The sequence below is a fragment of the Harpia harpyja genome, chromosome 4, assembly GCF_026419915.1.
Source record: "Harpia harpyja isolate bHarHar1 chromosome 4, bHarHar1 primary haplotype, whole genome shotgun sequence".
NCBI lineage: Eukaryota > Metazoa > Chordata > Aves > Accipitriformes > Accipitridae > Harpia > Harpia harpyja.
The window spans coordinates 52,026,916-52,053,294 of NC_068943.1; the positions used below are offsets into that span (position 1 = coordinate 52,026,916).

General features: G+C 39.2%; 1 protein-coding gene across 1 annotated transcript; it reads left to right on the plus strand.

Moving 5' to 3' along the window:
- The first annotated feature begins 277 nt into the window (after positions 1–277).
- PAPOLG (poly(A) polymerase gamma) lies at positions 278–21,153 on the plus strand. Its single transcript, XM_052784006.1, has 22 exons — positions 278–390; positions 4,138–4,296; positions 4,371–4,437; positions 5,084–5,165; positions 5,248–5,357; positions 6,585–6,638; positions 7,699–7,810; positions 8,454–8,543; positions 9,151–9,289; positions 9,446–9,518; positions 9,601–9,721; positions 10,039–10,123; positions 10,521–10,574; positions 12,954–13,073; positions 13,411–13,520; positions 15,831–15,952; positions 16,041–16,210; positions 17,118–17,224; positions 17,301–17,539; positions 18,430–18,501; positions 19,083–19,136; positions 19,974–21,153. The coding sequence occupies exons 1-22, from the start codon at positions 374–376 to the stop codon at positions 20,070–20,072; spliced, it is 2,256 nt and encodes a 751-aa protein (XP_052639966.1). The 5' UTR covers positions 278–373; the 3' UTR covers positions 20,073–21,153.
- The last annotated feature ends 5,226 nt before the right edge of the window (positions 21,154–26,379 follow it).

Genomic DNA, 26,379 nt, shown 5'->3' on the forward strand with positions numbered 1-26,379 from the left:
GCAAGGAGAAGAGCAGCTTGTGCACCTCCCGGTTTGGGCCACGGGGAATATCCGCGCCCGGTACGCGTGCGTCTCACTCAGCCCGTTTCGTGACCGACCCTGTCCCCCGCCTGTCACGGCAGCGCGGGCCGGTCGGTCCCCGGCGAGGAGAGGGGCGGGGAGGGAACCGCCTCAGCCGCGCGCCGCCAACAGCCGCCAGGGGGCGACGGGCGGCCGGGCCGGCGAGGCTCTGGCCTCCCCGCCAAGCCCCACCCCATTGGCTGAGCGCCGCAGTGGCCGTCGGGAAGGAGGCGGTGGCGGCGGGCCGGCTAGAAGGGGCGCCAGGCGTTGGGCGGCAGCTACGGGTTGGGCAGTGCGCCGAGTTGGGTGCGCCATGAAGGAGACGTGCGGGTGAGGCGGCGGCCCCCTCCTTCCCTCGCATCTCCCTGAGGGGCTGTTTCCCGCCGCAGCCCCCTGAGGGGCCCCTGGCGGGGTGAGAGGCTGCGGGTCCCGGAGCGGGGCTTGGGAGGAACCTGCCTCCCGTCAGGGAAAACTTTTCCTGAAAATAAACCATAAACCTTTTCTGTGTGGAGGCGGGGGTTAGAGGCTCTGCGGGGCTCAGCCCCGGTTGTCGGAGCCCCCTGGTTTTTGTAGGGTAAGGTTTTCGGTGCCGGTCTCGGCGTTGTGTTGCCACTGTAACCTAGAAACGGCTCGGCCGGCCGCTGCTCTCGGGCTGCTGACCCAGCTCCCGGGCGGGAAAAAAAAGTGGCTTTCTCTGAATGCTGGCGTCAGGAACAAGGTGCTTTAACTTGCCAGCAGGTGTCTGCAGGCTTTTTTTATCTTAGCGTGGGTATGTGCGGTAGGAATGGGAGGTGTAACTGGTGTTACTTCAGTGAAGGTCACGGGATTTGGGGGGGGGGGGGCGGGGTTCTTGGTTGGTTGGGTTTGGTTGGTTTGTTGTTTGGGGTTTTTGGTTTGGTTTGGTTTCTGCTATCAATTTTTAGCTGATTTCCACTATCAATTTTTAGCTGATTTCCACTATCAATTTTTAGCTGATTTCCAGTCATTCCTCCTCCCAGGTGGTGGGGGTGGAAGAGACTGGACTGATAAATTTCTACCTGGCTGGAAGCAAGCCGACCTCGTGAGTCAGGGAAATGCATTCATAGTGAAGGCTCATACACCGCCCTGATGGCTGAAGGCAACTCCCTGAACTGTAACAGTGTAAACTTACTCGTTGTCTCTCAGAGTGTGCAGGAGAAATGGCTAGCAGCTTTGTGAAGCTATAAATAAGTGACAACACCTGCAACAAGTCAGTTTAACTTCTTGTATAAAATTAGGATCTATCGGAACGGAAATATGTTGGAGCTGTTCGCTGTGGTGGACAAATCATAGCAAGAGTTGGCAAAATATTAAACTGCCGCAGGCTTCTTGTTTAAACAGAAGGCTGATGGATGAATAGGTAGTATGCCGTGTATGCTGCTTTCTCTCTTAAGATCTCTTCTTTGTATATGCCTGGCAGTCTGGTACAGTTAAGAGAGAGAAGTAAGATTTTTTTTTTTTTTTTATTCCAAAAGGGGAACAAATCCTATTGGGCATAAGCCACTCTCTCAATAAAACTTTCAAAATGCCATTTTCCTCAACTTTAAAGTTGTGAGATCAAATTTTCAGTAATACATGCAAGCAACTGAAAAATATCTACTATTGACTAAAAGAATTTGCTCTTAATAATATCTGATATAGCTAATTGATATTGTCCTTTATGTCAATCTCTAATTATAGTCTCTGCAGGAAGAATGGGACAATGAAAGGCAGATGGTGGCCTTCTGTACACTGGAAAGATCCTGAATGCTAGCAAAGTCTAAAATCCATTCTTGTGTTGTGCAAACTTTCTGAAGTGCAAGTTGTACAATGCAAGTAATATGTAAAACATGTAGGAAGTTGCTGCTGTAGGTGTTTTAATTTAGATGTAATGCACAGCAATTAATCATAGGCTTTCTTTCTGTATTTGTTATGAAAATGATATCATAAGAAGGAAAATATTCATTATGAATATTTTTACTTGTGAAGTGGAAGTTGACAATGCCTATAAACAAGGCAAGGCAAATTAGGTCAAGGCCTAGTTACACTTGTAAGTAAACAGCCATTCTGACTGGGGAGACTAGTTGATAGTACTACAGTCCTAATACCCCTCCCCAGCTTTTTGGAAAACACATAGAAAAAAGTTTGAAAAATGAGCTCATAGAGAAGGGGGGTGGGGGGAACCCACTAGATGACTAAAAGCTGTGTCTGTAGTTGGATAAAGCTACCCTGAGAGAAATCCATCTTCCCTCAATGGAAGAGTAAAGGCAACAATTAGAAATAAGGAGTTGTAATAAGCTGTCTTTTTTAAATCAAGTATTGAAGCTGTCCTTTGAGCATTTCCTAATCCCATTTTAGCCAAAATGGGTCAGATATCTTAAATAGTTATAAGCATCTCTTGACTAACCCAGCTAATATTTGAAGTTGTCCGTATGTGAAGTAGGAAAATATCCAGTTGGAATAATGGCATAATTAATCCCTTTAGCCTTAGGGTCTGGATATGGACTCTGACAAGCATGATGAGTTGTAGAGACTGTTTAATGTGTCTCCCCCTTTTGCTACTAGTGTTTCTGTAGACGCCCTTGATCCATCAAGTACAGTTCTTGCCTTCTGTCCCACTTCTTTCTCTCTCCTGGTTTCAGCTGGTCATGCGAAGTAGGGGCTTCTTTCTCCATTTTTCCCTTTCTAAAGCAAGGGTTCTATGGTGTAAAAAAAAAAAAAAGCAAAAAAAAAAAAGCTAATGCTGCTTTTAATTTAATGTTGTCCTGCCGTGTCAGTCCTGTGCTGCTTCTGACTGCAAGTAAGTCTAAACATGCAGGGCAAGTGGAGGATTGGAGGCGAAAATGATGCCTTGCTGTGACTGGAGTTCCAGGGGCAGTAAGCTTGTGGGCCTCCAAACCCAGGTGCCTAGTATCCTGCTCAGCCTAACTGGGTGTGGGAGCAGCTTGGAACACCTGGCATTTGTTTTCAAGAGTGAACTGTTAGAATTTGTTGTGTTGCATGTTTGCCAAGCCTTTGAAGAACTAGTTTTACAAGGTCAGGTTGGAGGATGGCCTTGTGTATGCTTGGGAAGATGTGGCTGAAGGCAGTCACGAGTATGTGTATGGAATGTTTTTATCTTTAACTGTTCTGAGGACTGGCAAACATCCCAGCTGAGCCAGATATGCATTCCTGTGTTAGTAGTATTGGCTGTATGCCATTAGTTCTTTCTAGATCTTTGTTGAAACATATATAAGTTTGATCTTTTAGTGAAATAAACGGAAACTTTTACAGATGGCTTGAGCACTTAATGCAGTTGCCGCACTGGGCAGTGAGCTAGCTAAACCAGATTTGAGCACCTTCTACAAACAGAGCTTAAGTTGTGCTGCTCTACATGCTGACATGCATCTCTTGGATTTTGATGTATGTACAACTAAGCCTCTGAACTATAAAAACTGAACACTGTGTTAAGAGCACAAGGCTTTCCTAGCAACATTAGCTGCAGATTGGTTGATGTTTTCATTCATACTCTTCCATAAACAAAACCAAGGTAATACTTAATTTACTGCAACAACTCTGTTTAACAGACCACTTCATTACATGCCCTTCCTCTACAACCAACTATCATGTCCTTCCAGAATCAGTAGAAGCACAGCAAATACATTTAACTAAAAGAAGCCAGTGTTAAATTGTCTTGTTTAATGTTAGCAGGAAGCTGATGGGAATATCCTTAAATCAAAACTGATACGAAGCTGAAATGTGTCCAAAACTTCTGCTGTATGTAGTGTCACCTTTAGGGGATTTCAAACCTTTTAATTTCCTGGTGATCAGTTCTAACTGTCTAGCGCAATGCAAATAAGCTGTATTAAGATGGTAGCAACTTGGATCTTTTCTTATATCCACAAATGTTTTTTAAAAAAGTAGTTGTGACTTCTAAGTTATCTAAAAATCGTAAGCAGGATCTTTTTTTCCTCATTTATATTAATGCTGGGCAAAAGAGTGGAAGTAGATTTGGAAACCTGTAAGTGGAAGGGTGTTTTCCAGTAAGGTGGGTTTTTATTTTCTTTTGTGGAGTCTTCAGTATTTTATTTTCTCCCACAGTACTCCTAGGCTGCAGAACGAGCCTCAAAGGCACTATGGAATTACTTCTCCAATTAGCTTGGCTCCTCCTAAGGATATAGATTGCATTCATACTCAGAAGCTGGTTGAAGCGATGAAACCATTTGGGGTATTTGAAGATGAGGAAGAACTGAACCACAGGTATAGCAAGACTGCAGAATTTCTTAATCTCCTGGATTTTTTTAGGGCAAACTTAACATGAGTTTTCTTTACAGGCTGGTCGTTCTTGGTAAACTGAATAACTTGGTCAAAGAATGGATTTCAGAACTTGGTGAGAGCAAGGTAAGGATTTCTGATATGCTCTTATCAAAAGAGCTGAAGCCTTTTTATTTCTTTTAAAGGCGATACTACTAGGATTTATGACATAGTTCAACTTTTAACTTTTTTCTTAAGTATCAAGGAGAGCTGTAGTAACTGCCATTGAAATAATGTATAAAAGATACTTCAGATCAAGATCTTCAAGTCTGGGGCACTGAATGAATTTGTGAAGTGGCTCCATCAGTTGACTTGTAGCAGTTAACAAATCTGAAACAACCTATTGTGGGGTGAGATAGATGGTAAATGGGCAGTAATCTTGCCCCAGACAGCCTACAGCACTCAATCTAGTTTGAAATTATTACACTTTGGTATGGCTCTTAGATTGTGTTAATTTATGTGTGTCTGCTGCAGGGAAGACTTGTAATAGGTCTTAATTTGTTTAAATTAATGAGAGGACTGCTATATTACTCATTTTTTTGTGTGTGATTTGCAAGCACTCACTTTAGGAAAACAGTATCAGTCTATTAGACTAACATCTCGTACAGGAGTGAGAAGACATTGTTTACGGAGGCTATTGTAGTCTTTCTAAATAACTTATCTGCTAGTTAAACTTGCACATAGGTCAATGTGTATCTTCTATTCTACAGAAAACTCTCTCTTCTACCCACAGAATCTTCCTCCTTCAGCAGTAGCAAATGTTGGTGGCAAAATATTTACATTTGGTTCTTACAGGCTTGGAGTACACACTAAAGGTAAACTTCTGTTGTCTGGTCATAGTTCTAATGTTTGAAAGTGTCTTCCAACAATAACAGAAGAAATGGAATCTCTTTGCAGGTGCTGACATAGATGCTGTTTGTGTTGCTCCTAGACATGTAGAAAGATCGGATTTCTTTCAGTCGTTCTTTGAAAAACTAAAACATCAGGAGGAAATAAAAAATCTAAGAGTGAGTAAGCTCTCTCCTTGATAGATTGTACAACTTCTACAATAAGAATATTCATGTTAAAGACTCATTTTGCTAGTGAATGTCTTGCAAACCAAAATTAAAAAGGGAATTGTTTCTGAGCACCTTCTAAAATACTATTTACGCAGCATGAAAATGTTGAAGTCAAGCTTTTGGTTCCTTTCCTCAATGACTGCACATCACACAAGAATCTTTGTGCAACATTTCTCCCCTACCCATGGTTTGGGAATGAATTGGCTGTATCAAAAAGCAAGGTTGTCCCTAGGAGCCCTGCTTTAAACTTAGATGTAGTAAGGGGCTTGGAAATGAGGTAATTGCATGCAGGAAGAGGAAGGGGCAGCCTAAAAACTAAGGAAGTTGAATGTGATGTGGAAAGGTTTCTGTCAGTACCTTTGCTGTGGTGTTCCTCTGGATGTACTTTAGGACCTCTAATTCATTCTTTTCTGGTCATATTCTTCTTTGGCTACTCAGCCTGAGACTTTGCAGAAGAGATGCACGGTCAGTTTTACATAAAGTTAATAGCTGTGCTACGAACATACAAAACTGCCTTGTAAAATCACCCTCAGGTGCATATGTTGTGTACATTGCGTGTAAAACAGGACTCCTGAGAAGTGTTTCTCTCAGCCTAGTCTTCCTTGTGCAGACATTTTGAAATACTTCATATGCATAGCTAGTGAGTGTTTAGATGACTCTCACCTGAAAACAGACTCAGTGGGCTGTGGCACAGTTCTAACAAGTGGTCTACAAAATTGAACACTGTCCCATAAGGTAGCTGATAGCATCTCAGGCATGATAGAAAATAAAAATACAGGAGGCTAGTGCACACTGTCAAATGTGGACAGAATTTTCTAGATTTCTCTGGATGTTAACCAGTAGTAAGATAGCTACAGAAGTCTCTTGCTTTTCTTCCTCACCACCAAGGTAAGTACCTTACAACCTCTGATACTGATGGCTCATTGTGCACTGGTTGTTCATTACAACACATGATCAGCTTCTGAATCTCTTGGTTAAATAACTTCTTAAAGCTAGTATTAGTACTGTACTAGTGCTATATTGCTTGCAGCTTATTAACAATTTTTTTTGTTCAGCAGCAGCTCAGTCTTTATACTGAGTAGTTTAGCAGTGTAACTTCTGTATTTTATCATAGTTTAGGAAAAACATTAAAGTAGCAAAACATGTTTTCTTATGCAGCTATCCCCTCCTTTACAGGCAGTTGAAGATGCATATGTACCAGTTGTCAAGTTTGAGTTTGATGGCATTGAGGTAAGCATTTCATTTTTTTTAAGTGAGTAAATTTTTTTTCTTGCTTTGGAATAGGATAACTTTTCCAGGGACCTGTGACTGTGCTATTTTTGACCACAACCTATCCCAGGAGAAGACATTGCAGTAGAATGGGAGCTCATAGGAAAATAAGCCCCTAGGAAGCCTGGTAGGCATGGGAGCATCAGGGACATCTTTTTCTAAACCTGTGCTGTAGACCAGGGTAGCCTGCTTGAATAGCATTTTTCTCTAGCATTGTGCAGAGTGGGAGCAGAGGCTATGTCCTTGCTAATTCATCTTAGCTCTGACAAGCTGGGTTTCTACAGAGGGATGTGTATAGTGTAGTTCACTGTATGAATCATGTGAGCAGACTATGTTTTGCTGCAAATCAAAAACGAAGTGGTCATGGGACAAACAATCTGGAAAATGCAAAGTAAAAGTACTCATTTGACTCCTACCTAGGTTTGTCAGCTGCAGGAATCCTGGTATCTTGAATACATCTTATACAATGAATAAAGACCTGCATGCTGTAGTAGCTAAGCAAGTTACTGCTTGGTATCATGAAGACATTTATTCAATGACCTTTTTGTGGCCTTTATCTGGTACAGACATTCACAGAATAATTTTCTTGCCTCAGACTGTACTAAAAACCAGATACCTCAGGAACAAAAGGGCTTACTGCATAAAGAAAATGCTCTCTCCTTTGCTGAAGTATAGTTGAGGTGATTTAACTTATGTCTTAATTCTATGATTAATTTTAGGTTCTCTTTCAATTCAAATTCTAAGTTTAGAGTAATCTTTTCAACTTAAAAACCCCCTCTTCCTTTCCTTAGCTTAAAAAGAAAGGGGTGATGCAATTAGAGTTTTGTAAATAAAATATGGAACTTCTAGAAATTTTACTGAATCTTCTGGCAAATGAATCTCTTGGGACTTGTATGTATAGTCACATAATTCTAAATACAAATGTTAACCACTCTCTTTAGACTTGACTAACTGTCCCCCACTAGTGTGCTGTTCACAAACTGTGTGGCATTCTAATGGTTGGCACTTTTTTCCTCTTAAGATTGATCTCGTGTTTGCAAGACTGTCTATGCAAACTGTTTCTGACAATCTTGATCTCAGAGATGACTCACGTCTCAGAAGCCTGGATATAAGATGTATACGGAGCTTAAATGGTAAGCATATTTACACCTTTAAAAACAAAATGTTACTAAAATTGGTATAGAATGCACATTATACAACCCAAGTTTCTGTACAAGATGCAGAAACTGATCCCCTGTATACTTCAGATCTGAGGAGGTGGTGAGTGGGCTTAAATTTAGGTGTTTCAAGTTGTGTGTTTAGGTAGACTTGTGTTTCATGTTTCTTTGATCAGGGTGTGTGCATTGTTCTAGTTTGCCACAGAAACTGCTTCAGATGAATAGGTAGAGCACTTGATAGAGAAGAATGTGGTAGTTCATAAATAAAAAAAAAAAATTTAAAATACCTGAAGCCTAACTTGCTCACTGTTTAACACTGACTGGTTTAATTGTTCCTGGCTGTTGAAAGCAAGCTGGCTTTCAGAATCCTGTAGAAAGGCCTTACTGAAAATTGTTGGCTGTAGTCTAAACTATGAAAAAGCTGTTGAGGGCACCAGTTACCTGAAGTGATACTGAATGTTACGTGTAATCTATAATTTTTAAGGTAATACAAAGCAAGTAATCCAAACTTGTTTTCGTAGACTTGAAGGATAAACTGTAAGCTATTGATCCAGTATAGCATAACCCTGACTTGTACCTGTTACTAGGAACTTCTGTACTTCAACTTTTTTTCTTACAGGCTGCAGAGTTACTGATGAAATACTACATCTAGTGCCAAATAAAGAGAACTTCCGGCTCACGCTCCGTGCAATTAAACTGTGGGCAAAACGTGAGTAATGTGACTGTTTGTGATCTTTAAACTTTTCAGAGGCACCTCATGCTGAAAAAATAATACCATTAGAAGTACTTCAGCTTTGGATAGCTGTTTAAATAAGTTTTTAGTTTAAAAATGTGTTTTAGTTTAGATTCAAGGACTGTCCATGTGGTAGATTCTGTGTGTGTTTTTTTTAATGGGGGTAGAGTGGGGAGTGCCTACAAGACAAGGTGCTGCGTTGCTTATCAGGAGCCTGACTACAAACGATAAAAATGCCAAGTTAAGTATAAAAGCTTGATACATAAGGAATAAGAAAATACTGTTTGCACATGTGACTAGAGCAAGTGCTAGAAGAATGGCAGAACCTTTTTCTTAAGGGAAATTGGAGTGAAGCAGTAGCTGTAGCCACATAGGCAAATTTCAGAGTAGCAGTGTTTTGGGAAGTGGTGTGGTAATGATTCTTTCTCTTATCACTGTAAGGATCATTGCACTGCAAAAATAACTGACTTTGAGGCTGAAGTGTACTAGGTATTCTATAGATTGAGAAGTTGGTGCTGTAAATTTGAAGGAATATACTTGGGTATGGAAAGACTACAGGCTAATGACAATGTATCCATTGTAGGACGTGGCATTTACTCCAACATGCTGGGATTTCTTGGTGGGGTTTCCTGGGCCATGCTAGTAGCAAGAACATGTCAACTCTATCCAAATGCTTTGGCTTCTACTCTTGTTAACAAGTTTTTCTTGGTTTTTTCAAAATGGTAAGAGCTATTTATGACTATTTTAATTTGCATAAAGTAGTAACACTTTTTGAGGTAGTTCTTCATGCAAGATTTATACCAACAACATTCAATCCTACCCTGAATTACATGGCAGGGTTTTAAATGGACAGTTAGTTACTGGCTTTTCTTATATAGGGAATGGCCAAATCCTGTATTGCTGAAACAACCTGAAGAGAGCAATCTTAACTTACCAGTATGGGACCCTAGGGTATGTAGACATTGAATTCAGAAGCCTTTAAACTTTCTTCTAACCTAAGCTGGTGCTAAGCAAAGTTGTTTTAACATCATAGGTAAACCCATCAGACAGATATCATGTAATGCCTATCATCACCCCAGCCTATCCACAGCAGAACTCTACATACAATGTATCTACATCAACGCGAGCGGTAATGGTAGAGGAGTTCAAACACGGTAAAGTTCTTTCCATGCTTATTAACTGATTAAAAAGTATAATTCTTGCTATATGAAACCACGTTGTCTGAATTGGTTATATTCTGCAAGGTGTTCTGCCCTTTTAGGTAGAATAGTTCCCTGGGAAGTATACTTGTTGCAGACGATAAGGCACCAGTTTTCCAATGAACTGTTGTAGTAGACCTGCATTGTGTCAAGGAAATTCCTGCTTTTTGATCTGTCAATTACTGTTCAAAACCTTTATCTTATAAAGTTTATATCATGCTCCGCTAGTCTTAAAAACAAAGTGGTAATAAGGTTTTCAACCTTAATTGTAGGTCTTGCAGTTACAAATGAGATTCTCCAAGGAAAATCAGACTGGTCAAAGCTCTTTGAACCACTGAACTTCTTCCAGAAATACAAGTATGTATGAAATCTGTTATCTGAACTTGAAATTATTTACTTAATGGTTAGCATAGTGAGTTTTAGCTTGCAGTCTAAATAGAAGATGGCGTTAATGTTTGTTTTTCAGAAACTGGAGGTACTCGTATGAATTTTGGTAAGGATAAGTGTAGGAAAGATAGAAAAACTGTATGTGTTATGACACTGACACTGTGTTAAAAAAATCAACTATGATACTTATGTGGCAGAACACAATTCTAAAGGATGTGATCAGTTTTTCTTCAGTTAATACTGTGCTGAATACAGGATATAATCTGTCTTTTCTGGGAGTCATATTCTATACATTTAAGGCAGTTTTGGTCTCACTTGAAGGAATATGAAGTCCTGAGCTAGGATATTAATTTTGCTTTTCTTCTAGACATTATATTGTGCTGACTGCTAGTGCCTCTACTGAAGAGCATCACTTAGAGTGGTAAGTCTTGCTTTGAATGTGGGTTCAATAGATAATTGAAACTCAATTCAGGGTTGCACTTCATTTGTTAATACAGTTAACAAAAATAAAGTATTAAACTGTGCAACTAGGCATGGAATACAGTACCAAGTTAAGTAGCAAAACTAAAAGCTTTCTTGTGAAGGAAAGTTAACAAAAATCTTGCTGTTTAAGAAGTTAACCTAAAGATCCAATCATGATGAGAAGGAACAAAGAGGATTAGCATGCATATGCCTGAAGGTCAGATGCTCTGTGTCATCTGGAGAAGCAGATGCAAGGAGTCTAAGGAGACTACTTACCCAACACTACTTCAGTGAGGATGTTCCTTGTTACAGAGACAAGTAAACAGGGATTACTTGGTGTCGTCAGATGCGTAGTGGACACTGGAGAGCTAGATCTTTTACTGACTTATAGAGCAGTGGTCTCCAAACTTTTTTGATTGTGCACTCCTATCAGCAAAAAAATATAATTTTTGAACACATACTTGCAGTATATATCTACTTATTTACAAGTTACATACACATTACTGAAGTTCTAATATTTTCTTCCCGTACCCGATGGATTGTCTTGTGCACCCCCTGGGATATACACACACACACACTTTGAATGAAGATGACTGTTCTAGAGTCTTAGAAAACTTGGTTTCCTAACTTTTTTCTGGATGTAATATTTCATTTAGGACTAGATTGCACTCAATGCTAAGTTGCTCTGGTTATGTAGTCAGCCTATTCCAGAGCCTACTTTTCTCCAGTGAAGTGAAATGAGGCTGTTTAGTCTGGGTGAAACTGGATAGTCTGCACAGAGTGTCTGAATGCTGATAAACAGTATTTACTAAGTTTTTTAATCTAGTAGTGTGCTCAGGCATCTTATGTTTAGTGCTGAAAATGATCATTTCAGCATGCTTGGTAGTGGATAGGTAAATTGCGAGAGTGCTGATGTAATTTGTGAAATGTAATGTGAGAACCACTTCAATTGTAGTTAGAGGAAATGACTGCTTATGACATGATATTTGTCACTGTCTCAAGGGAGATATGCCAATAGTAACTTGTTTAACCTATGTGGATAGGCTGACTAACTGTGAATCTTGAAATAAGGGGAAATGGTGAGGAATTAAGGTCTGTAATGTGTGTGTTCTTATTCTTAAGAAATTAGTACTTTGCCTGCTTTGCTCAAGTAAGCAAGCAAAATAGCTCTGTGTAACAGACCCCTGTTCTGAGGGCACCTTGGTTATACTTCAGTTTGGCTTGTGCTTTAAGGCAAATAATTTAATTCTTGTGCTATCTCTAAAAGCCATCTTATTTAATGCTTAAAAATAGCTCTAATGGGTAATACGTTTTACCTGAACTCTTTAATATGTTCCCTTAAAAATCGTATCAGCTACAGCTTGATGTCAGTCAGTTAGGTATACAACAAGGAGTTATGGGCAGAGGGCTTAAAAACATTTCACATTAAAAACTATTTGGCTCTAAGTGAACAAAGCTTATCGTATTATCACAATAAAGATGAGGAAAGTTCTGGCTCCAGTAAAAGCTGATGTTTTTGCAGTGACAGATGGCAGCAAATGGAGCTTAGTTTTGCATCTGGGAAAATTAAAAGCAGAAGATAAACTTGCAGTTTGTCTCCTGTAAGAACAAGTTTAGTTCACCAACTCTTGAATGGATTTGGGAATAGATAGCACATCTCTGTTGTTTGTCAATATAAGATACTTTTGAAGAACGTACAGATTTCTGACTACCTTCAAAGTTAGCAGTGTTTTAGGTAAAAGGGTAAAATGCCAGTACTTCATTTAAATGAAAAGCCTTTGTGGTCATGATTCATTTCTTGGGTAAGTTTCTGATGATACTGTGTTGACTAGATAATTTGTTTATTAGAGGAACTGTATTTTTCAATTTGGCTGGGAAAAGGTAAAATCTTTTCACAGATCAATCTGCAGGAAGAATTACATCTTTACTCAGGTGTAATTGAACAGTTGTTCTTGAGCCTTTTCTAAACTGTTCTTCTTGATCTTTGGGGTAAAAAGGAGTTTTGCTGCACTTCAAAATGCAGCCGGAGGTGCTGGGAATCTGCTTCTTGTTGATATTTTCATCATAGGTTATATGTTGAAGTGTTGTATCTGACCTGTTAAGAGTTCAAGTTAAACTTATTTACCTCTGTCTTTGGAAACTTTAAAGCTCAAATGTCACTGGAAACATCTCAAACTACAGTGTGTGTGATATAAATATCCAGTATCTGCTCAGCTGAATGAAACTTACTACTTACTGATTGTTTAGCACTTTTGTATTAGCATTGTATTATAAAAAGGCATATAACTACTGTGCTGGATACAGTTAAAAATGAGTAAATGTCTTTTGTTCTTACTAGGATTGGCCTTGTTGAATCTAAAATTCGTGTGCTGGTTGGAAACTTGGAGAGGAATGAATTTATAACTATTGCACATGTAAAGCCACAGTCTTTCCCTGGCAACCGAGAACTTTGTAAACAGTGAGTTTCATTACTTTTCTGAACTACAGCTTGGCCAATGTATTGTACCTTGTCTATATTCATTCACCTCAGCTTATCTGTGAGAGATCTTCAGTTACATACCTACTGTTTTGTAGGTACGTGGTCTGACAGGCAAAGTTCTGAGCATGTAAGATCTTTTTAAAGAAGGGAGAACTTCAGGAAGGAGTTCTTGGAGAATTTAAGTAGGGGCTTACTCTAATCAAACTGCTGCGTACAACTAAACTGTTTCACTTAATCCCTTCTTGAGAGTAGATACTAGCATCCAAATAAATGGCATCTGTGCATAAATGATAGACTTGTGAATCTGTCTTTTTAGGAGTGGATATGTGTCAATGTGGTTTCTTGGAATCGTATTTAGGAAAGTGGAAAATGCAGAAAGTGTTAACATTGATTTAACCTGTGTTATACAGTCGTTCACAGATACAGGTAAGCCTATATTTTGCTCTAGTCTTGTAAGGTTTCATTTTTTTATTCTCGTGCAAGTTGCTTCACATAGTGAATTGTTCTTCCTTCTGGTATTAGCTATTAGATATTTCTATAGAACATGACATATAGAAGATTAGCTTTAAAAACATACTATTTTGACACTTTGGCAAAGTAAGTCCATCTTGAAACAAAAGTGTGCACTACAGTCATATACCATATGTGAAATAACAGTTCTGCAGATCATAGTAAACACATGCAAAGGAACTGCGATTCATGAAGTGGACAGTCAGATGTGAAGCCAGGAGGTGTCCATTTACTGGGTGTAGCTACACTTGTCAAAAACAGTTGTCAGTTGCTGAACTTCGGAAGTGAGAATTAACTGTATCAGGCTCTAAAGTAAGTTGTTAATGCCTGTTGACAGTACTTTTCCAAAATAAGTTTGTGTATGATATCATCCCAGAACTTTGAAAGTCAGTGAGTTGTCACATTGTAATTACATGCAGTCTTGCATGTAAACCTTCGTGTTCATCTTCCATTAATATTTTTGATAGATATAGAAATAAAGTAATATTGCAAGTGTTGTTAGATAATGCTAGAATAAAGGGGTTTGGGGGTGAGCAGTTGTTTGAAAGTATAGGTCTTTTCCACAATCTGTTTACTTCTTCCCAAGCTGACTGCTCTTGTGCCTTTCAGAAGTGCATGTGTGCTGTCAGGCTCATGCCTAGCTATCATAATGAAGAAGGGAAATCTGGTTACTCTTCTGAAGTTACAAGTGTGTTTGGACAAAAAGATCTAAACAGTGGACTCCTTTAAATGTATGTTTGCACTGATGAAGAGTTTATCTGTGGTACCTGTCTGGGCTGGGTGTTGTGTTGCTCAGACAATATGAGTAAATGCAGTAAAACTTGACCTTCTTTTTTAGCTCATGCTTTGGGATATGAGAAAAGCACAGAAAAAAGGCATCAAAACTCTTGTCTGAGTTTTAAGCCAGGTGGGGTGACTTCCTCAGGCTTGCACTGTTATCTGAACTGATGCTTGTCTTGTATATTACATCCAGTGGCACTGTGTTTCAATGTTGTGGCAAATGTAAATTATGTCAACAAGGTTTATGTACTACTAAGAGGCTAGAACTAATGGTAAATCTTGTATTTCTATGCACAAACTTTATTAGCATAACTGTGTGCTCTTAGTTTAGTGAAGTACAGCCTATAGTATGTTTCAGATATAGTGTTTGAATCCAGAGAGATTGAACAGAAAAGGTATTTCTTGAGAGGTGTGATATCCTTTGGCAAACGTAGGAGTGACCAGTAGTTATGTGCAAGAAAGCTTTTATCACGTGCCTTGACTCTGAGAGAATATGTTTAGAGGGCAAAGATTAACTTCAAGTTGATGGACTCAAGAGTATAAGGCTCACTGTTTGGAAGGCTTTTGTTAAATGAACTTTATCTCACTTTTACATAAAAACATTATTGAATTTACTTTGAAGCAACTGTTCATATTGGTGTGAACGTTCATATTTGTGCTTTTATTTCACTTCTAGGTCTCCTGTAGAAGAACTCATAAACCTTTTGGTTTTGTTGCATGTCCTTATTTTGATTCCCACTCTGTATGTTAGCAAGCCAACTTTCCAGTTATGCTCATTATAGGCTTGTTAAACTTATCTAAATGTGACAATTCTGTAACAACTGCTCTGCTAGTATAGCATTTTTAAGTTGTGTAAAAGGTTGTTTGCAGGCAGTTTAGAAAAGCTGGTTTAAATTGTAGTGGTTCTGATAAGTCAGTTGTCCCTAAAATCCAGTCTGTCTTGGACAGAGTTTTAACACCTAAATTACTGAAAAGTTATATGATGTTACAGAACTGTTATGAAAAAAAACCACAATCACCAGTGTAAATATCAAATAAAAAAATTAGTCTGAATCTTGAGTAAGGTGTCTGGTCTGTCATCAGCTGTGCACAATTGGGTTGATTCAGAAAGTTGTCTAGATCTATTTTCAACCAGAAAACTAATGGTTAAGGAGTATTATCTCCTTCAGGTTAAAATCAGCTCAGATGTGAGCTGCATGATTAGTAAACCACAGCTGTAACTGAGCACATAAATGCATATTTGAACTTAAATAGCTGTTATGTATCTGGTCTGTACTGGATGTGAAATGGGCATCTTAAGTCATGTTCATCTTGAGACAACTTCTTGTTCTTTGTTTGGGCTGGACAGACTTAAAGGCTTGCTGTTTTTAAAGACACCATATGTAACTTTGACAAATACCTAATGCAAACATTCCCACTAAGCTACAGCACTAAATTTCATGTTAGTTTACAGGCAGGCTAGCAATCTCAATGTGCTGAAGGAAGGTATGAAGATTGAGGCAGCTCATGTGAAGAGAAAGCATCTCCACTATTTTTTGCCTGCAGAAACCTTACAGAAAAGAAAGAAGGTATAATAAAAATTCGGCTCTTCTGGCAATATTTTTTTGCTTTAATTACTTGAAGACTTAATTTTTGTTGTTGTTGTTGTTGTTTCAGCAAAGCATGCCAGGTATTAGTCAAAATGCTAGTGGGCTTCAGTGCAAAAGGACTTCTTCAGAAGGAAGCTGTTTGGACAGTTCCAGAGACATGGACTCCAGAACACCATATAATTCCTCTTCATTAAATAAGATTTCTAAATTGGACACTTCTACAGCAGAGATAGAAAGGTTAGCACCATAACCTTAAAACTGTGAAGAAGCTGCTTTTTAAGTGACTCACAATGTGAATGAGGTCTAGGATTTCTTGCTTGAATCTATGTTGTTCATAAGTATGTGGAGGGCTCTAATGGCTTCAGGAACAAAGCTGGCATCTCCTTTGGGCACATGGGGGGAGACAGGTTAAAGAAATCCTTGAAAAAATTCGTTTAATGTACATGAACAGATAGGAAGAAATAAGAACTTGATACCAGAGAAATTATTTGGTCTTAAATATAGATCCCCTTAGGTTAGTGTGTAACTTGAATCAGGAGTATTTTATACGTAGGTAACTTCTAACAAAAAGTATGGTTAATGCCAAAGAGTATTATGTTCTAATGAAGTGCTGATCTTGATCACAGAAACACTAGAGCTGCTGCTGACTTAGTGCAGCAGTATGAGAACTTCAGCAGTAAAAGTGTCTGTCACTGCCTGGGAAGTCTGTTTGTTCATAAGCTGCTTCAGCACGGGGGAATATGTAATCTTGAGACTAATAGCCCAATGCTACCAAATGCGTAATGCTTGCTGTGTTCAGACTGTTTGGTACTGTAGGAGTAGCATTAAAAAAAAAAAAACTGGATGCATGTATGGGTAGAGCAAATACATTCATTGTATCCAGCACTCTGTACTGCTTTTACTAAGCTGGAAAACAGTACAAGTACATAGCGACTCACTAAAGACAATGCTTACGTTTGAATTTGCGGTCTGAAATTCAGCAAAATGAAGATCTCGTGCTAGATTGCCAGTGAGTTTGTTGTTTAGTAGAGCTGTGACAATGAGCTAAGAAGATAGACATTTGTCTTGCATGGACTTTCTGGAGACGAAATGTATAGTATTTTACAAACTAGCATTTTATAACTCTAGCATCTGACTTTTACAGAAATGCTGTGTATCGGAAATCTAATGGTGCTAACAATAGAGAGAAGATACCTTGTGTAGCTGTGTCATCAGTGTCTAAGGGACTCCCCATTCCTGTTATCGATTCAAGTATGTATTGAAGTAGTGGGTGGAATGCAGTCTTTAATTTCATGGCTGAACTCTGAAAGCTTGGTGTCTCCTGCAGAAATGGAGGCTACAATTGCAATAAGAACATTGGGACCTCCAGTTGGTTGCAACATTCCAGGACATAACACAATTTCTCAGCTCAGAGCACATTTTGTCCAAGGACAGCATGAATTAAGTGGGACTCCAATTATAGATCCTAAGAATGCTGCACCTAAACGACCTTATTCAGTGACCACTAAAGGACCTCATTCACCTACATCAGAAGAATGCCCCAAAAAAACAGTAGACAGAGAAAAGGTAAGGAAGGGGGGCTAGGCCAGGGAGGGTTTGAAGTAGAATTAATTATTGATGTACAATGAATGACATAACTGAGAAGAAATGCATATATACATCCCCAATGGATTCAGGAATCTCAATTTAAGCATAATGATAGTTCTACTAGGATGTAGATGTGAGAAATTCTTAAATATACTGTATAGCTATTAAACTTTTTTTTTTCCACGATCTGGCACTAGTGACTGTTTCTGGTCTGGTGGCAGGGTCTCTAAATACTACTGTAGTTGTATATTACTGCACTGACCAATTGCTGAATGAACTGGCTTATTTGGAAGTAGTTCTTAATTCAGAAAAAAATTATCTCAAAATGAAGAGGATATAAATCTTACATATGTAAAAGTATGAGCTAACCTTGTTCTGGCAGATGATTTTTGAATGCCTATTGATAGTTTTGCTGCTTTAGAAATCAGCAGCCTACTTAATAGGTTGTCCACTGCTGAAATGACAGTGTGGAGTTGCTTGTTAAATGTTGTTTTTGTGGAAGCTTTAGATTAATGCTTGATTTGTTTTATTGCTATATATAAATCCCCTTAAATAGCTGTTCTTGTGGCTTGACCTCTGATTTGAGGCAGAGGCAAAGAACAACTAGAAAAAACTCAATTTTGACACTTGTAAAGAATCAACTTGCAGAACTGTTATCTACGATTGAATATTTCAAGTACAGATTTCAAGGTTTGGGTAGTAAGACTTTTTGCGAGGCTTGAGATTCCTGTGTGGTAATGGTAGTCTTGTCTAAATGTTGTTTTAAGAATGGCCACTAATAGATTTAATGTGTTGACTGGAAGCTGTACTCAAATATGAAGGTAATTTTAGTATAGCAATTATTTTGAGTCTGTTTTCTGTTCTTCTAGTTAACTGGCCAGGATTCAGCATTCAAAGATGGTGGCAATCCAGAAGATGTCAGCAGCAGATCTACAGGCAATGTAATTTTGAAGGGGTTTTACTCAGTGGACTAACTGAAAAGTTGAATGGACTGTTCTAGTGCCTAGACTACCTCACATAAATACTCTGCATGTTTATTGATGTAAACAAAAATATGCTCTTTAGTTTAACTTATTTCAATCTTCATTTCCCAAATGTTACACCTGTATGACCTATCTTTTAAATGTTACTACTGGATATTTGGTAGTATCTAGTTTCTTTCCATGCTTGAAATAATTTTTTTTTAACCACTCAATTCACTGATGTAAACTGAAACTACTATAAAGACTAAAGCATTTGGCCTCTCAAAGGGAGGATAAAGAGCTTTATATTTAGTGTAGCTTGCTACTTGAAGCATAAACTCTTGAGGGCACACCCTTAAAACAAGATGTGGTCTTGTTGGTAGAGCGAAGGTTGAAATACCTGAAACACTGTTATTTGTGCTTATAGGGCTTAAAAAACAAAAAGTTGGAGGTTGTCAATGCACGTGTGTATTTTTAAAGTACCTAGCTGCTAGACCTTGCTGTGTCTCCAGTCATGAATTTGACAATACTGCCTAATAAATCCCTTCTGGCTTTTTTAGGGTGTCTTTGGAGGAAAACGCATGCTTATTCCAGTTATCAGCTCAAGATCGCAGGTATTACTTATTGTGCCTTTGCGTTCATAGGTAAAGCAAAACTAGGATTTTCATTTTATGTGCCAAGACTTATGTACTGTTAATCCCTGTGAACTTGGTGATTCTAAGTAGTTGGTAAGCTTTTGCCTGTCATGCTTCCACTAAATTGAATAGCTGAACAATGACCATCCAGGTTTATTCACAAAAATGAGGCCAAAGTTTCCAAGTTATTGAACTGGAAAAACCATGTTTCCATGCACTCACGCTGACACAGTTTGTTTCCTGATCTGCTTTTTTTTTATTAAGCAAAAAGATCTGTACTCCTTGCAGATCTTCCATAAGGTGATCTGAGCTCTTACTATCTTGAATACTTGTATACAGATTTCTGTGACAAGACTTGGAAGCTCTGAAGTGTATAAGTGGCTTTAACTCTTCTGTGTCATGTAAAATGTTTTGAAATTGAGGGTTATAAGACTGGAAGTAATCTGGACAGTAGAGACACTCTGTTTTCCTGATCCATGGATCTGAGAAGAATGGTAGCTTCCTCTATTATGCTGTCAAGAAACTTGCAACTTATTTCCCACCTTCAGGAATATAATTATCTCAATTGATGCCAGGAAAGATGTGTGCAGAGGGGAAAATACTCTTCCTCTGTAAACTGGTGGTAACTAAACAAGGGGTGTGGTGAAAAAAAGTCCTTCTCTGCAAATATTTGGTTTTGGGCTATGCTGTTTTGGTACTTAAAGAATGTTGTTATATTCAGCTAGGAAAGGGTTTATCTGCTGCTACTTCTGAATTGATGAATTTAAACCTTTCTTCCTTTTTTTTTTTTTTGTGGCATCTTTTTGTGTGTTGTAGAGGCTTTCCAGTAAAGAGCTACCAGATTCTTCATCTCCTGTTCCAACAAATAGCATTCGTATTATTAAAAGATCCATCAAACTTACCCTTAATGGGTAACCAGTATCTCTTCAGGTAAAGATGATAATCGCTTGTTTAGTGGTCCATATTATCAACATGTATTGTTACTAACAAATTATGGAAGGTTCCTCTTGCATACTGCAATTGGCCTGTTAAAATTGTGGTCTTATTTTATGATATTGTTTGATGCTTGCTTCCTTTTGAACTATTCTTTGCATATTCTTGTAACAGTTATCTTTATTTGTCTTTTTAAGAGTCTTAACTGTCACTAGCTGAAACAGCTTTTGAAAAAGCCATAAAAAACAACCTGCCCTGTGACTTGGATTCAGAATGCATGTAAACAGGTTAATTAGTCACTGCAACCACGTTGTGGTTTCAAGTGTGTATGAACGTGCTTGTATTCATTTGTGCTTTCCTAGTTCATGTGCATATACTGTTCTTATCTTAAATTATTTTCCCATTTGGCACGTACACTCCTGTACATCTATCACAATTGTGCTCAGCTTCCTCAGGTAGTAGCTTTCCACTGCCTAACACAGCCACGCACTACACAAGTATTGCCTCCCATGGAGGCCCATAAATAATTTAAATATTGAAGAAAATGCAGCAGAGGATGCTACCAAGGTATGGAGATGATAGACACATCCCATGCCATTGTATCTGATTTTTGTCTTAAGACTGCTCCAGCATGAGACTTGAGGGGTTTTTTTTGTTGTCACTGGGTAGTAAAGCTAAACTCAGAACACACAGCTGAAGATGTACTTAAACATTGCAATAGCCAAGGCTGTTGTGACACTGCTACCCACCTGCAAGGTACAGTCTTGAAAGCAATTGGCATGCAGAAAGTGGTTTCAGATAAACCCTGAAAGCTGTTCTAAATGGTTACATGAAAACTCATAGTAGTCTGAAGGTCCGGTTCTGTAAACTGATAACACTGCTTACCCAGTTAAGTGCATTAGGGTTTTTTGAGGGGTGGGGAGAAATTCTGGTCATATGAAACAAACGTTATGCTATATCTCTATTGTAATTTCTTCATAACTTGGTGTTTTTGTAAATGAAGTTGTATGTTTTTCCAGAGTATTTTTGTATGTACTGTAAAATACTGTCTTCCAAAGAGAAATTTAAAATCTTCAGTCTTTTTTTTTTTTTTTAATGCACATGGGATCTGCTTAAAAAAAAAAAACCCAAACAACTAAACCAAATGTAAGGCAGGGGGGCACTGCCACAGAAAATGTGTTCTACAAAATGATAATGTCATGGTAGAGTAAATTTGAGGAGACTAGGAACACTGCTTTCCTGCTTCTAGTATTTCCAGGTTGTGAATTAACACCTTCTGAATAGTGCAGTTTACAAACTGTGTTGACAGTTGAAGTCCCAGTTTGCTATGCAGACAACAGATACCCCTGAATTCTTTTAAAAATAGTTTCTTAGCTTAAACAGCAATTCTGAGCTCTGATCATCTTAAGCATCCACCTAAAACCCTAGTGACAACACTGAAGAGGCATGTAGCTATCTTGTAAGGTCTTTCTCTAGCGTTCCCCCTACTGCTAGTATTCCAAATTTGTGGAGAAAGCATGACTATGACAATATACTTACTTTTTTCCTTATTACCTCTGGTTTCCAGCTTGCTTCGAGTGCAATTTATCTCAGAAAATTTGCCTTAGTAGGTTTGAGAGGTCTTATTCTTCCTTCTCCACTCAAAAAACCCAAAACTTAGGCTGCAAGGCTTAGGTTTACTCACAGGTTAAAATTAAGGAACAGAACCCATGTTACTTAAGTAGCTTTTAGCAGAGCTACACCTTGAGTTTATAAAATGGTTACCTGGGTTTTGTGACCTGTATTAAAACCATGGTATTTAAATATTGTCAGTTCTGTGTACTAGTTACAGTATGTATACAGCTTCAGCACCTGTGTAAATAAAATTCCATCATGAATTTGAAGGAAATAAAGCTGAAGTAGGTGATAAGATAAACAGCAAAGCAAATATGAAAAGTGCTTTGTGATAGTCTACAACCCTGTAATATTACCATGCTTTTAAACAAATTCTTCCACCTGAGTATTCCAAGACTGTTAAAGGCTGTTTTGCCCTTAACCTCTAGGTCAGCATGTGCATTTATGCAACTAGTCTCAAACTAACCTAGCTAATTGATATCAAAGTATATGCCTTTACATGGATTTATTTTTTTTTATTCTTGCTTTGCAGTTATCTTCTAATTGCTTTTACTTCCCCCCCCATTCTTAGGATGTTAAGAAGTAGTTTAGGAAGAAGTTAGGTTACTAGTTTCTCAGACTTGATCTAGCATAGGTGAGATTACATGCTTTATTTTAACATACCCTGACTCGTCACTTTGCACTGGGCCAAGCGTTATCACTGTTCTGGAATTTCCCTGGATATTGCAGAAGTTTGATACTGCCCCAGGACTATGCAGATTAGATTACAGCTGTTTTGAATAAAGTTCAAACTGCAACAATTCAACTTAAATGTTTTCCTTTGTTTATGGAGCAAGTCCTCTGTTCAAGTGATTTGAAAGGAAACTTACTCATGCATAAAGACTCAGTGAGGGAGGCTCTTTGAGATGAGACTTCCTGCAAACTTTGCTGTTTTCTATCTGCTTTCTTAGCTGGTTGCTGTGTGTGTGGCTTGGAGGTCCAGATGGAAGGGGTGAGGGATGCATGATCAATATCCTTAAAGAGGAGCAGCTCCGAATTGAACTTGTGTATGGTTAGTAACTTCGAGCAAGGAATTCCATTGCAGGAATTAATGTCTCCTGGAGTTTTACTTGTTGGGTATAAGCAAAGGAATGGTTAATGTGAAGTCATCTCCACTTCTGCCGTTGCAGTGGATGTCCCTGTAGAAACTAAGAGAGAAAGTAATAGAATACTTTTTGTTTTAATGAGTAAAAAGCCAAGGGCAAAAAAAAAAAAGTATCTTGAAATTGTTAATCTTGACTTTGACTTCAGGAGGGAAGAGGCTTATTAATACTGCCTTTATGTAATACTTAGTGACATAAACTGTTTAGCCAAAAACCACAAGTGAAAACTCCTAGCTGTATTTTTGTAATTACCTCATCACACTTCTTACAAAGAGTCTGGTCCTGTGCATTATTCCAGTAAATGAAAAGCCGTGGTTGCAGTATGCTGTGTATCTGTGTGCAGCTGAGGGACTAATCACCACCCTGGGCTGGAAGCGCTCTGTGCCCTGTCCCCAAAGGAAATCAAATGGCTTTAGGAGGCACCTTGGTCTGAGCAGTAACCTGCTCCCCTGACAACGGGCACCTTCCTCTCCCCCAGTACCACCCCAGCAGGCTGCAGCCTTGTCCCTCCACCCACCCACCCATGGCAGCGTGGCTGTGGGGGCTGTGTGCCCTTTCCCCAGTGGGGAGAGCCGGTGGGGTGAAGGGGAGCTGTGGCCCAGGCTTCCTGTGCTGGGGCGGGTTTCCTGCCATAGGGCCCGTGGCGGGGGTGGGCTGGGGGCCGAGAGCTGCGTGTGCTGTGACTGCTGGCGTGAGACTGCACCGCAGCGGTGCTCAGAGGGTGAGTGGCAGGGAAACATGGCTGCAGCCCTGTGCTGCCTGCCAGCCCTGATCACTGGCCTGGAGGGGTTGGAAGCCTGCTTCCTGGCTAGCTCTGCTGAGTCCTGCTGGGCCAGGTTGGATTAAGCAGAGTACAGTGGGGTATTTTCCAGCCCAGAGGAGAGGGGTGGGCTGTTGAACATTCCTTGCTGCGTCCTAGCGTGCTGGTTAGCATGAATTCCCCTGCCCTGTGGCTGTTCCTTCAGCCATCGTCTGACCCTGGGGTTACCAAGCTCTGAGCGTGGCCCAAGGGCTTGGGGCTCCAGGCTGCTGGACCTTGTGTATTTTTCTGGGGGGATCTTAGCAAAACAGTAGCCTGGGGGCTGATTCTTGTCTTGTTTCAGAAGATACAGCCTGTTGAGCTCTCAGCTGTCTGGTGTTCAAGAAATTGACAGAAATCGAGAAAATCAAACTGGGACTGCTTGTCCTTGGGCAGTTCCTCTTTGCTGGGAAGACCCTGTCTGAATCATCCTGCTCTCTTCACTCAACCTTTTTCTTATTCATACCTCATCTCTTGTCATTTCATCTGATATCAGACTCTTGCTTGTCTTCCTTTCTCACTCAAATCCATCTTTGCTTCCTCTGCATTTGACCTGGGTGGTACTTTATTCTGTGCTGATGGAGTGAAAATCCCATGAGTCCTGAAACCAGAGGAGAAATAACCTACCCTGTTTCGGTTTTAGTGTGTGGCAGCCAGGCAATCAGCTGCCTGCTGTGGGGACCATCCAGCTCACTCTCTGCAGTATATGCAATGGAGAGAAAGCTGAAAATTTTGGCTAATAAGCAAGTCTGGCAAGCATGTGCAAGTTCAATCTTTTCAAAGGTTCAACACATGCCCAGATATATGTGTGTTTTCAAAGGAAGAGCAGGAAGTCCAATAGTGACACCGGCACAGCCTCTGTGCTAAATTTAATGTCCCTGTTTCTGAAATGTGAAGAAGCTAAGACTTTCTTAATAAAAGTTTTAAAAAATCTTTGAATATAATTAAAGCTGTATATGTTCCCCATGATCATTCTTAGAAATGACTGAGTCATTTCTGTTCTGTTTTTCCTAAAAATCAGCTGGAGGCCCACTATATGTAATCTTACACCAAAGAAAAGTTTTTGGCAAACTTGGAGTAACTGAAAATGCGGACTTAAAGTAGGAAGTGTTGACTAGCCATAACCAATGAAGTGTGGTGATGGTAATATGACAAAAATAAAACATAGTACCTACTTGCTACAGCATTAACTAAAGCTAGAAAATGCTATAATTTGTTTTGTCCCTGCAGTTTTAATTCTGCTCCGTTTTTCCTGTGTGCTCACTTGGCAAGAACAGAAAGTTATCGTAAATGCTATTTCCAAGTGCATGTACACAAAGAAGAAAAACTGAGGTTTTGTGAATCATTTGACGTAGAAGTGCTTGGCTGTATGCCTTCGGCATTGCTTTAGCATGTTTGTTGCAATTTTTGTCGGACTGTTTTTCCTCTCATTTCTTTGATATTGAATTTATGTCTTATTATGTACAGCTTTTTCTACTACTTGAGCAGAAGGGTGTAAACCTGTCATTGTGAGCAATACAACAGAGATTTCTAATTGCTAAGCTGAAGAAGTAATAGCTATTTTAAGTTATATGTTTTCTGCTCTTCCAAATGAGGCAGGCATTAGATTGTCAGGAACCTGAAACTTGGTCCTGCTTCTGAACAGTATATACGAAACCAGAAGTCTTAAGTATTTCTTGCAAGATTTGTAGCTGGTCATTACATTTACTTCTGGTTTTGTCTAGATGGTATAGCATATGTTAATTTTCCCCACTCATTTTGAGTGTTTTTACAGGTCTTTACCAAGGCTGTACCTTTTCTGCTATGTGGTAGAACAGCTGTTGGTAGAGTCTATAAAGCAACCCAGTGCAGGTTTTGTTCAATGCATTTACAAAAAAAAAATTCCAATCTGTTAAATCATGAACAATAGGAAGATCATGGATACCGTGTTTTCTGTACAGCGATTGTTTGCAGTGATTTAGTTAAGAAAATCAAACAGGACAAAAATACACTATTTTGAGGAAAATGACTATGTTGCAAACACCTAAGTACTAGCAATGAGAAGGCAAGGGAATCCCCTGTTTCTGTTCCCCTACTATATAAATCACTGGGTTACACCAAATGCTAAGTTGTATAAGCACAAAGATGTTTACTCTTCTGTAATTCAGGGTAAATGTTTGGCACATGCTTGTAAAATTCTAGATCTGTTTATCAAATCATATTCCTCTTACAGAAACAAGTAATCAATAGTGTGTTTGTTTTCTCTCCCATTCTTACATGTTGTGACTTCAAGCGGGGAAAATTCAGTAAAGGTAATATCTCAAATTTCTCCAGACCGTGCTTACTTAAAGTTGTTTCCAGTTCACCTTTCAGTAACAAGCAAGCTGAGATGGATTGGCCAGAAGCCCAACTATGGAGCTCAAACAGAGGTTTGTATGTTCAGACTCAAATCTTATGTGTGTTCAGCCTTAAAGGTCATCCCTGATTTCAGTGGCTGTGATGTCACTGGGGAAACCCTGCTGCACTTTTGTTTGTCCTTGTGCAAAGGTCTAAAAATGTCAAATAAAAGCAAAGCAACTATTTAGAAAAGTTTAAGGCTTTGCTGTAGAAACTAACTACGGGTTCTTAGTGACTCTTAAGTGAGACTGCATTATTTCATCAGCTCCTGCTTGTATGTGGACTTGGGTGTCTGTCACTATTCCTTTAGCTTAGATGGTTTTGTTTTTCAACTACTTATTAAGAAGAGCTTTTGTTG

Bases quoted from the DNA above. Each gene is read 5' to 3' on its own strand.
- PAPOLG (XM_052784006.1), top strand. The intron at 7,811-8,453 runs GTAAGCATATTT...TTTTTCTTACAG, and splicing joins ATGTATACGGAGCTTAAATG to GCTGCAGAGTTACTGATGAA. The intron at 9,290-9,445 runs GTAAGAGCTATT...TTTCTTATATAG, and splicing joins TTCTTGGTTTTTTCAAAATG to GGAATGGCCAAATCCTGTAT.